At 42.6% G+C, this 12860-nt stretch overlaps 1 protein-coding gene across 8 annotated transcripts in view; it reads right to left on the minus strand.

Moving 5' to 3' along the window:
* Positions 1 to 982: 982 nt before the first annotated feature.
* The window catches only part of MORC1 (MORC family CW-type zinc finger 1), a 52806-nt gene continuing 40928 nt past the window's right edge, over positions 983 to 12860 (minus strand). For 5 of the 8 annotated variants that reach the window (XM_077927212.1, XM_077927213.1, XM_028726728.2 and 2 more), the window contains 9 exons: positions 11698 to 11922; positions 10762 to 10854; positions 8265 to 8331; positions 7532 to 7634; positions 6027 to 6173; positions 5216 to 5306; positions 4620 to 4670; positions 3166 to 3348; positions 983 to 1634 (listed from right to left, as the gene is read on the minus strand). In XM_077927212.1, the coding sequence (XP_077783338.1) occupies positions 1524 to 1634; positions 3166 to 3348; positions 4620 to 4670; positions 5216 to 5306; positions 6027 to 6173; positions 7532 to 7634; positions 8265 to 8331; positions 10762 to 10854; positions 11698 to 11922 (1071 nt within the window). In that variant the 3' untranslated portion in view covers positions 983 to 1523. The other 3 variants (XM_028726729.2, XR_013392554.1, XM_077927214.1) reach the window with 3 other exon arrangements.

Below are 12860 nucleotides of genomic sequence, written 5' to 3' on the forward strand. Positions count from 1 at the left end.
TCTTTCTTATATTTCCCTAAGTGGGGTTAAGTTTTAAAATGGGGATACAGGCAAAATTGTCTCCTCAGAATTAGGCATCAAAGCATCCCTCTTATAGTTCACCACTGGGAAATATAGGTTATGAGTTTAAAAAAGGGAAGGTGCCTTTCTGAGACTGTGACCTCAGGATCCTTTGGTAAACTTCATGCCTGTAGCATGAGCCATGCGGTTTAAACAGACTGTAAGCCTATAAAAGAGATTAAAAACAGATGAATAGCCTCAAATACTATGGCAGAGAGCAGGTGAAATAGACAGCAGGAGCAATTCTGGTTTGATGTCATTGAGAATGAGATCTGAGTTGCAAGATGACTGGATGTTATCACTAGACACTGGCATTTTGATGACTTTCAATTTATACTCAATGTGTGTCTTTTCTTGGTGTGTGTTTTTGTGTAGGTACATACACATACACAAACACCACTAGAGATGCCAATGGCGCATCTAGCCCAGAGTCTTGTTCACATGATGGCCAACCAGGTGCCCATGGGATGCCAAAATACAGAAGCTCAGCACATCAGCCCTCTTCCTGTTTGTGATTCCCAGCCACTGGCATTCAGAGGCATAATGCATCTAAGAAAGCACCAGTATGTTCGTCATTAGCATTCTGAATGCATCAGAATGTGCCCAGCATGGCAGGGAAGTATTTGCTGCAACTCCTGGTCTTGGTGCATCTGTACTGATTCATGCACACCTGCCCTGCAACTTCAAAATTACATAACTTCAATGCTTGGCACGAGAGCATGGTGAATCGGGTGCAGCATCCAAAAGGACCTCATCCTAACAATCATTTTGCTTGCAATAAATATATATATATATATATTAGGTTAACATCCAAATCTGCATCTGTTATTGCAGGAGGAAAGCACTCAAACTAATCCCCATGGATTAAATGTTTCAAGTTGTATAAATACACATCAATTAACTTCAATCTGTAACACTTGGCAAGTTGAGCAAACTGCAAATTATCTTCCTTTATTATGCAAGGTGATTTGTATCATGAATACGTTGAAACGAAAAGCTTTAATCCCTGTTGGGGGGGGGGGAACAAACCCAAAAAATGCCCACTATTTACATTGATAGAAGTTAACATATTACGTTTAGTGAGGTTATTATTTCCAAACAAACAGAAATCACTTTTAAAGCAACAACAAATGTTTCAGGGTGTTCTCCCCCCACCACTACATAATATTCACAAGGACCCATTTGGCTGAACCATGTCCACACATTTGTGTGGCGTGTTCTACACAGCAGCAGTGCAAGCAGGGCTGGATGCAACACCACCAAAATATGGTAGGCAAAGAACAAAACGTACTTAGGATGACACCATCCATATCATTTCCTCTGCAAGCTCTGCTGTAATATTTAAGGTTTCAAGGAAGATTGTGTCCTGTGTGGCTTGTTTGCTATCTATTTATATTTTTGGCCATACATTATCAAGTGCTAAGACCCTTTGCAATTTCTTCATGGAACAAAGAAAGTTCAGCTTAATTTTGTGGTGTTAACTGTTCACAGGGACCCTTGCTCTCACGTCTGTCTTCCTTCAGAGCCTTTTCTAGGATGCTGTCAAGGTCTTCCTGGTTATCTATTTGAAGATGCTGAAACAGAATGCAGCAAAGAGAGACGTGATTATAACATTAATAGGCTCCACGGAAAGCTAACCAGAATAAGCAGTCAGTCAGCTCCTTAGGCCCAAACTACACAACACAGGCAATTGTAAGTAATGGAAAAGACAAATTAGAAGGTGCATGGGAGATAAGCTATGGGGGGGGGGGAGAGATGATTTGGAGGGAGTAAATGGTAGTTGGGGAAAGGGCCATCCCTCAGTGATAAGTAATCTTTGTTTCTTCCTTGGCAGGGCTATTGGGCTACAGTCAATGACCATTTCACATGCCCCCCATGAACTTGTGTTTTAGTGTAACTTGCGGCTTGGGTCTCAGCATCACAGCTTTATAAAATTTCTGTAAATATAACCACATAATCTCATTTCCAACAAGATTATCTTCTCAGGAAGATAAAATGATTATAAACAAGACAAATGGACAAAGGGTGAAATCAGTTAACTAGTTAGTGTTCTAGTTTCTAACACTAATGATTAGAGGAGGACTGGAAGAAAATTATGGAGAATTATTAGCGTTAATTTGATTTTTATCACCTGCCCTTCGCCATAATGTCCCAGGGTGGGTGACAACCAGGGCTTTTATTCAGCTGCAACACAACTAAACTCAGTTCCGGCACCTCTCAGGTGGGCACCCTTTCCATTATAAGAGGACAAGGGAGGCGTTCATGGTGAGTTCCAGCACCTCTTTTGCTAGAAAAACAGCACTGGTGAGAACAATTTAAAATACAAAATTGGAAACTGTTTAAAACCAATTATAACCACAATAACAGGGTTGTTCTCCCTCCCTCCCTCCCTCCCTCCCTCTCTCTCTCTCTCTCTCTCTCCTCTCTCTCCCTCAACTGCCAAAGGCCAAAGCTATGGATTCTGGGAGAGGGGGCAGCAGCAGCAAGGTGCAAACGGAGCTAAACTGGTGCTACTGACAGTGCGTCAGGCATGTGGTACAGCCCAGCCACACCATGTGCTGCTGGGACGGGGGCAGATATCTTTCATCTTGACAAGCTTCTAGCTGTGGTGAATCGTTTTCCTAGGGTACTGCAATTGCAGTGGCTCGGAGGATCAATTAAAAACCACATTTGTTTTTCACATGGGTCTGTCCACCAATTGGCAACATTAATCCACTCCAGAAGGTCTGCTATGCTTGCAAATTTCTGTGAGAAGGAAGGGGGGGGGAGTAGCTATTTTTAGATTCCCTGTTATAGTGAATGAAAGGGGGAGGGAGCTTTGTTTCTAATGGATCTAATTTGGTCCCCAACAATGCGTTGAACTGGCAAGGTAGCAAGCATGGCTGCTTTTCAAAGATACAGATATAGATTCAAGTTGAATCTTGTGACTGGCACACTTAATGAAGTGGTGGCTCTTACAGAAAATCTTCTACCACCACAAGTGACCTATAGCATTTCTCTATCCATATTGTGGCCATGTTAGAAATATTAGAATGCATCCTATTTTCTCAAATGTAGCAAAACCAGTTAATCAAATCAAGCACTGGAATAACTGTCAGCACTTACTGGATGGATGCGCAGTAGAAATTGTGCTACTTTCTCCTGCAGATGCTTAATTCGTTCTTCTGTCGCTTTTATTTGCGTCCCGCACAGACTAATCTTTTTTTCGGCAGCATGTTTGGCTAGAAGCCCATGCTGCTTTATAGACAGGAGTTTTTCAAAAAGTTGTTCATCATATTGTGAAAAATACTGTAACAAATATTGATACCCTTGAAATTTTAGTGCGGACTTTAAAAGCAATTTCCCCTCTTACACTCTTATATACAATTTGTTCGCTCAACTAATCAAAAAGAAGCCCCATGTGGTAAATGTATCGTCCACCCTGGTCTCAGAATGCTGCCCAGGGCGGTGAGAGAGTCATTCATTTGTCAATAGCTCTGCCATCCCCTTGGGATGAGAGCTCTGCTTTTGAAATTATAAGCACATGGAAATGCAGGGGGAGTTGCTTAGTGGTGGCTGAGTGGCACTTTATACAAGCATAAAGGTAAAGGTAATGGCACCCCTGACCATTAGGTCCAGTCGTGACCGACTCTGGGGTTGTGGTGCTCATCTCGCTTTATTGGCCGAGGGAGCCAGCATACAGCTTCCAGGTCATGTGGCCAGCATGACTAAGCCGCTTCTGGCGAACCAGAGCAGCACACGGAAACGCCGTTTACCTTCCTGCCGGAGCGGTACCTATTTATCTACTTGCACTTTGATGTGCTTTCGAACTGCTAGGTTGGCAGGAGCAGGGACCGAGCAACGGGAGCTCACTCCGTCGCGGGGATTCGAACTGCCAACCTTCTGATCGGCAAGTCCTAGGCTCTGTGGTTTAACCCACAGCGCCACCCGCGTCCCTCTTATACAAGCATAGAGGTACATTATTTATGGTCTTTAAAAAAAGCACATGGCCAAAGATGGAGGATGGTGCTGAATAGGCTTGGTCGGAAGAGGAAAGGGGGCAATTCCAAAAGGATTGCAAGAGACTTTTTTCTGTTTACACCACAGGTAATCATTTTGTGTAGATGGTTGGCAGTAGGGTAGTTGTACTGTGGACTGGTAGCTTCAGTTGCATCGTCTCCATGCATCTATTCCAGGGAACAGGCAGATAGGTGCACCCCTCAGCCACCCAGATTCCAAATTGGTGGTGAAACCGGAATTAACCGCCGGATAAGAGACCATACCATATCAACATTGCCTAACTAACACACCTGTTAAGGGCATAACCCTCAACAGCTATCACTTCCTGGCAATTTAGAACTTAAGTGAACAAGGAAAAAAACCCTTAACACAAATTAAACTGCAAGGGTTTTTGTTTGTTTGTTAATTGTATGCAACAAAGACTGTTCTTTTTAGACATTCATTGAAGATGCCAGCCTCCCATGCGTTGCATTTCTCTTCATAAATCTCACATGCCTATGACTGATCCAATAGAAAATCATTTCAGAGAATATGAATTGGTCGTATTAAATAGCTTTTACCTGAATTATGTCCACAGGCACAGCCTTACTCCGCTCAGAATCCCTGTTCAGCTATTGGCATAAAGGAAACAAAATGCTTAGACTTAGAAAATGGCAAGAAGGGTGGAAATCTTGTACGGTAAGATGCAAAGAAGTAGCGTGAAACTTGTGCCTCAAAGCAGAATTTCATCCAGCTTGAGACATCCAGTGCTCTTTCCCACACTGCCCCATCAGGAAATGATTGACTGGGGCAGCAGAACTGGATGTTCTGCGTGGAAAGTGGGTGGGTGTGGGAGCCCAACACTGTTGGCTTGCCCCCACTTGGCTCCTTCCTTGGCTTCCTCATCTTCTTATCAACATCACATCCTGTTTTCCAAGTTGGAATTAAGAAACAGAAGTTCCAAATGCTGAAGAAAATGCAAAATCGGAGCAAGTGCCCTGAAGCTGAACAAATGAGAGAGCAACTCCAACATTATAGCCCCTAAACAACATACTCGGAACAACTTGCGCCGCATACCTGAAATCTGAGTGGTTAAGCGCCTTTGTTCTCTTTAGACTAAGTACAAATAGTTCCAGCACATTCCCACAATTTTTATATAATTCAAATGTCCACTCACCTTGAACATAGATAAAATGTCTTCAGGGGTCATAGAAGAAAGATGTTCTCTTGTAAGATTGCATTTGGGTAAAAAGTATAGCAGGATCTCTCTGGAAAAGACAACAATTGCAACATACCAAAACAGATCCTTCCATCATAGGTTAAAAAGGCTGACTCCAATGTGTGGGGAATTTTTAACATTTTCCTCCCATACTGTTTTCTCACCAAGCATAGCAGAAGCTGCCATTTGCTCCTGAAATGAGGGGTTTGGATAGAAAACGATGCACGGAAAAGTAGCGAAACTGCAATTGTTCCATGATCTTGACTACCCCCCCCCCCCATAGCTGTGCTTTGTTAAAAAAGAGGACCTAACCACATTTCTGAGAGTATTTCATATAATTTGTAATTTGGCCTTGAGTGCAAATGCACACTTTCAAAAATTGGGTTCAGTGTTTAGCCAGAATGCTAGATTATTATCAACTGAGTATTTTTTTAAAAAAAAGTAAGGATCTTGATGGAATTACTTGTCTGCAAAAAATAGTAATGCTGAAAGCCTTAACAAAGTTATTAAAAATATTTTTAAGAATCCATATAAGCTGTAGTTCTTGTTGATCATATAATCTATGCCTTAAACTGGTCCCTGGAGGACCATTTCAATGTCAATTCCACATAGCAGTGTATATTCATTAAGTATTTCACAGTCCAATAGGCCGATCACTCAGTTGCCATCTTGATTCATATTTAGCATGAAATTAGGCCTCCAAAAGGTCCTTGTTAGGATACAAGGACATTACATTTGGCTGCAAGACTGTACCTTTAGGAATACTTACTTGATGCAAGCTGTCAAGGTTTCTACCATTTTGTTTTCAGAAATGCTCTGGGGATCCCCACATGTGTGCGAAACTGCATCATTAGACTCCTGCTCAGCAACAAGAGCTTGCTCTTTGCTGTCGTCTTCTGAAGTCTCCATGGAGTCACTGAACAGACATACCACAAAGATCAGTTCAAGGACCATACCCCTCCTCCCAAACAGGGAAAGAACCATAGCTGTGGGGTAGAACACAGGCTTTGCATACTGAATTCCTGGCATGCCATTTCAGTTAAATAGGATCAGATAGTTTTGGTTGAGAACGTGGAGAGATGCTGCCATTTAGAGTAGACAATACTAGATTGTCTAGATGGATGAATCTAGTCAACAGGAATGTTGTCTGCCTTATTTCAAGACTGGCTGGGTCTAAATACAGTGGTACCTTGGGTTAAGTACTTAATTTATTCCGGAGGTCCGTTCTTAACCTGAAACTGTTCTTAACCTGAAGCACCACTTTAGCTAATGGGGCATCCTGCTGCCACTGCAGCACCACTACATGATTTCAGTTCTCATCCTGAAGCAAAGTTCTTAACCCGAGGTACTATTTCTGGGTTAGTGGAGTCTGTAACCTGAAGCGTATGTAACCCGAGGTACCACTGTAATAAAATTATTATTATTAGTCAAACTATTGGCCTATCTACCATTGGCAGTATCTCTCCCAGATTTCTGGCAGGAGTTTTCCCCAACCCTACCCAAAGACAACAGTATTGAAACTGTGAACTTCTGGGCTCTCTGGCACCCACTGTGTTCCAGCTCCCACCCCACCCTATTCACAGTGTTTAAGGTGGAATCTACACGCATATAAAAACCGTTCTGAAAATGCTTTTTTAAAAAAGCATTTTAAAAAATACATTGAATTTTCTATAACGCTCACCCTCACCATCTAGTGTCACATTGCATATTGCACTTAAAACACACTTAAAACGTTTTATTTGCAGCTGTATAGCTGAGTCCTAAGTCTCTTTCTACAGCAGGGCTTAAGCTATCTTGGCTCTTTTCATGTCTACTCATATTTACATTATTTCTATTCCCTATTGTGATGTATAGGGACACGGGTGGCGCTGTGGGTTAAACCACAGAGCCTAGGGCTTGCCAATCGGAAGGTCAGCGGTTCGAATCCCCGCGACGGAGTGAGCTCCCATTGCTCGGTCCCTGCTCCTGCCAACCTAGCAGTTTGAAAGCATGTCAAAGTGCAAGTAGCTAAATAGGTACCGCTCCGGTGGGAAGGTAAACGTCATTTCTGTGCACTGCTCTGGTTCGCCAGAAGCGGCTTAGTCATGCTGGCCACATGACCTGGAAGCTGTACGCCGGCTCCCTCGGCCAATAAAGCGAGATGAGCGCCGCAGCCCCAGAGTTGGTCACGACTGGACCTAATGGTCCCTTTACCCTTTACCTTTATTGTGATGTATACACTGTAAATAAATTAGAACTCAAAACCTTATCCAGTGAGGATCCTGGTACACTCACCTTTCCAAGTCCGCTGGTGGCAAATGTTTTTTCTCAAAATCAAAACAATTATTTGGGCTGAATGCACTGCCTTCCTTTTCATCACACACTTCCTGTTTTTCTTCTAAGTGAATTAAAAATATCAGAAGAAATAGCACACAAGTTAGCTTTAACTGAATGAGCAAGTCTGGATGCGGGGACCCCATGCAAGCTGCAGTGAGGTTCCCGAAATGTGCTTGGCTAAATGTTAATGGGGCTGCAGTTCATTCGAGTTGGTTCATGAGTTGGGTTTCCAGTAATTTCAAATCCGGCTAGAAATGAACATGTAGGTCAAGTCTGACAAACATGATTGGATTTTTCTAGAAGTCATGTAATACAATTTTGCAGTCCTTGCAAGCACATTCTGAACAACTGACTGCCAACAATAAGGGCACATTGGTGTAACACTGGTGTAGTGCAGAAATCTCTAGGTGACTCTGCAGACACAAAACCAGTGACATTTTCAGCCTGCGTCAAAGATCTTTTCACTGTTCCTGGCACCACAAACACAAATACCTCTTCTAACCTTGGCCACATACCAATGGCAGCAACCATGATGCTATTCCCTTATCATCTGTGGTTATGAGTCCTCAAGCACAGCACTGTCTTTAATTCACCTTTAAAGCATTATGTACGTAAGTGGAGATACTGGCTATGACACATTTTAGAAACATGAAAATAGATATCCCACTGACAAAAATATGACTGATTTTACCTTTGTACAGGAAAATAACGTCTTCATCTTCTGGCGTAACTTCGGTGTCACTGTCAGATAGTATAATCTGCAATGTAACATTTTGATTATGAAGAGGTCTTTTCTCAAAATATTTAGAAATACATGGATCTTTGGCACTGGGAACCCCATTGGAATTTTAATTTCAACTTGGTAGCTAAACTTGTAGTAATCTCTGTCTCCTTTTTAACCAGTACCTTACTGACTCTGCAGTACAACTTCACTTGCATCTGACTATAACAACATAGGAAGAGGCTGCTAGATCAGCCCAACACAATAATTACAAGAAAAAAGATTATTCTGCACATTTCCACCTGCTTAAAATAATTCTTGTTGTGGTGTTCAGTACATTGTTCCTAGCTAACTTCCATCTGTCTACACCCCACCCAGTAACTTTCAGGATCTTTTCCTGCGATGCAATATCAGTTGCTAAAGCAACTGCAGTTTGACCAGGAGCAAAGCTTACTCCACAAGACTGTGTATGGAGGTCCTGAGCTGCCCAAATGACAAGACCTGCCCCCTCTCAGCCTCGCTGATGTGGTCCAAAGGAAAGCAGAGCATATGTTTGGCACCAGCTTGACTGCAGGAGTTGTTGGAAGGAGATGTACAAAGCGCCACCCAACCATCTTGGGGACTCCAGACTTGACTAGGGTGTACCCCTTAGCCTTTTCTTCTCCCAAAGATATCCTGCAAGGCAGCAGAGGTTTAGGATCAGAGTTCTCCTACCTTCCTAGGTTGATGAACTCCATCTTCTCCTTATTTCCCTCTGCAGCATGTGCAGAAACCACTTTCTTGACCATTTGACCCACCATGGGTCTTGTCCACTCAATCCACTGGAGCCTGTCTTCACATGCAGAGGAAGTCTCTAATTCAGTGAGGGCTTAAGACCCATCGGCTACCCTTGCTGGGTTTAGCCGACCAATCAAAGCCTTTTCCTGGCATGTGGCCTCTGTCACATGACGACAGCTTCTGGGAGCCACAGGTGAGAGCTGATTGCATGGTGGGGACCAAAGGTGGACCAGCTACCTCAGAGGGAGAACAACGTGTCCCCCACCAGAGGTACTACCCCTCCCCTAATACCCCTATACATACACCCCTAATTTGATATGGATTGATTAATAATTATTCTTGTAGGGAGAGCTCTTCACTTAAACATCAAATAATATTTCCTGAGTCACATCATGTACAAACGTCAACAAAAGATTTTCCATCATATCTACATTTCAAGTTCTCTCTTTGGGGAGCCCAGCAAAAGTGGTTTCAACCTTTTGTTACTGCCCTTTATAGGGCCCTCAATGGCATAAATAATCTTAAGTAATTTAAAGATGTTTGTTTTGCATTGTTTTGTTTTCCGGAAGCCATTGCCTTAGTTTTCTGATGTTTCTCATTATGCTACTTGCCAGCACCGCAGCCTCCCAAAGTAATTGTAAACATAAGACTTGACATATGTTAAGTGTAATCTCACTTGCTGGCATTCTTTTTGTTTTGGGTCGACCACCTGCTATTTACAATAAGTGGCAGGAACATAATTAACTCAGGATAGCGAACTCTTTTAAATGTGTGCTAATTATACCTGCATAATACAGTTTGTCGACTGCTTATTTCTTTGTCAGAGGAAGTAGTACATATTTCTAGACGAACCAAACAGTTGAGCAGATGAGCCACAAGTAATTAAAGCAAGGAGTATTTCAAAGGAGAGGCTTAGAGTGCTCAAAGCAGCCAGCTGAGTATTAGAGACTTTTAAGTAATACAGTTGCCATCTATGCTACGTTTTCTGCAATGAAAATTGCTTTTTGGTGCCAGTATCAGAAAAACAGGCAAGGGCATTTTTTTTAAAGGAAATGTTTCACTCTTGCCACCTGTTCAATATATATGTTTTAGAAGCAGCCATCACCTAAGAGATGCAGGTAATGTGGATTTCAAAGTAAGCCTGCCTCAAGCTACATGTAACCAAGTTGTTTCTTTAACCCTAGGTGTGCCCCAATCAAGAGCAAAAGTTCCCCCTGCTCCCTCCAACACTTTTCTCTCAGGCCAGCCCAGCTTTTGATATTGGAACCAGACTGTGAGAGGCAAGGCATGGCAGAAGAAGGGCAGAGCACTGTGGATACCTCTTCTATCCTCTTTATACCGTGGTACCTTGGGTTACATACGCTTCAGGTTACATACGCTTCAGGTTACAGACTCTGTGAACCCAGAAATAGTGCTTCAGGTTAAGAACTTTGCTTCAGGATGAGAACAGAAATCGTGCTCCGGCGGTGTGGCAGCAGCAGGAGGCCCCATTAGCTAAAGTGGTGCTTCAGGTTAAGAACAGTTTCAGGTTAAGTATGGACCTCCAGAATGAATTAAGTACTTAACCCGAGGTACCACTGTACGTGACTGAAGGAGATCTGGTTCTGAAAGCATGCAACTTCCTCCACGTGTAGCCTAAACCTCAGAATCCAGTCTGATTTGCAAAAGGAAGTAACCAATGGGCTCTTACGCAAATGATTTCTTGCTTGCTATCCGCTTCAGTTTTGGTGAACTCAAGCTTTTCATTACATGTCTTTTCATCTTCTGTTTCAATAGGTGACACCTGCATTAGAATGAGAACAATTAGGGCAATTAATTAGAGCTCAACGACGACGACATAAGTGTTTGCTACATAAATAAAAGAACCCGCCTTTCCCAAGATAGCTTACTAATTTAAACAGTGCTGGAGCGCCATGATTAACAATGACTGTGATGGAGTCTATTGCCACGGTAGCTAGATGGCTGCAAGCGGAATGTGACCTCTGACACAGAATCAAGCTACCTGCCCATTAATGTAATGATGATAATAATTATAATAATAATAATGTTGCACAAATATCTGGGAAATAGTCTGAATGCACTAGTAAAAAGAAAAAAGAGCTGGTTCACACATGCAGATGCACCGCCTGATTTCTCTACACCTGATTAATGTACACCTGATGACTGGAAGCTGAATGTGTGAACTGATGCCACTGAAAAGCACGGCACATGAAGGATGGGAGAGGACTCGTGGCACTGTTTGACACGGCATGGCCATTCACACACACAACTGACCACTGGATGGTCACAGTAACCTAGACATGAATGTGTGTATATGTCAACTAGCCCAATGCCTTGATCAGATTCCCAAACAACCCCCTCCTAATGCCCTGCCTCCTCTTTTCTCTGAAGTTGCAAACCTGTTCTCTAATCTCTATATTCTGTTCTATTCTTTCTGTGACTCTTGACTGCATTAAAAAAAAAACCACCCCAGTCCAATTTTACCCCATGTGGATGTGCCTGTTCATTTAAGCAACAAATTAATAGGGGGAAATGAATCATTCAAGGGAGAATAAGAATTATGAAGCACATCGAATATTGTGAGGCCCACTGATTGTTTTCAACACATGCTGCCATATGCCTGTACCTCTGATATATCATGATCCTCCTCCTCCTCCTTCTCCGCTGAAAGGGAACATTTTTCTTCCTGACAAGGATGCTGTCTCCTTTGAGGGCAAGTCATTTGCTTTGCAGGTGGCTCCATTTGATGGCTCGAGTGCTGTGTGTGTCTTTTATTTGTACTACTCTTAATCAAACGTCTGCAGGCTGGATGTGGATCTTTATGAAAAGCCTTTCTCTCGCACAGCATCTTCTGGGCATTTGAAAGAGAAACTGGCATCACTTTTTCAAGCTTGGATAGAATTGTTCCATTGGTTAGATTCATGAGAGAATAGAAACTATTACTTGATTGAGGACAAATCTAAAGACTACTGATATTACTGATCCTAAAGATCAGATTATTTGCCAAATTGTTTTGCTGAGTCGCCTTTCATAGCAGTTCATATTGAGTGAGTACTTTTACAAGGCTGGAAGAACAGATCATGAACCTTAGAGTCTAGATATACAATGATGAAGAATATATGAGCATACATATACACACATTACTGTCTTTTTCTCCATCCTTTTTCCCTTCCATCTCTCCTCTAAAGGCCACATAAAACACCCTAGAAACCAGGAATATAGAAGTATTAACAAATGGGGCCCTACAACAAATTGTTGCAGTGCATCCCTGGTGTTATCTAAGCCCATGACTGAAAGGGTTAAATGCATAACTATAAGAATCAAAGGCAGGAGTCTTTGCTCTTACTTGGGTCTTGTTTCATGTCCATTTCTTTCTTTCTTTAATTTTTGAACGTTTGTAGAACCAATCTGCATGGAAGTCAATGGATCATGAAAATTCCACATGCATTTGACCCGGGAAGAGATTTGAGGGGACAATTTGGGTAAATTGACCTTTCCGCAGTCTGAGAGGTATGTCGATTTTTGAATGGGAATCCAAACAGCTGGCCTACATAATTAACAACTGACTGCATTGCAAAGCTGTTGTAAGCTACTAATTCCCAGCACAGGTCTCCAACCTTCCCTACACCTACACTGGAGGCTTGCTGTAAAATCTTGCTGAGACCTTCCCTCTTGTGGGACTTGTCTTCCAACAGCATCTGGAGGGCCTGAGTTGACATCTGGTAGCAAAAGGCCTTTGACTGCCAGGTGAGCAGTGTTCCTCGAGCCATGGGCCTCTTGATGGGCCCA

This window comes from Podarcis muralis, chromosome 4 (genome assembly GCF_964188315.1).
Source record: "Podarcis muralis chromosome 4, rPodMur119.hap1.1, whole genome shotgun sequence".
Classification (NCBI taxonomy): Eukaryota; Metazoa; Chordata; class Lepidosauria; order Squamata; family Lacertidae; genus Podarcis; species Podarcis muralis.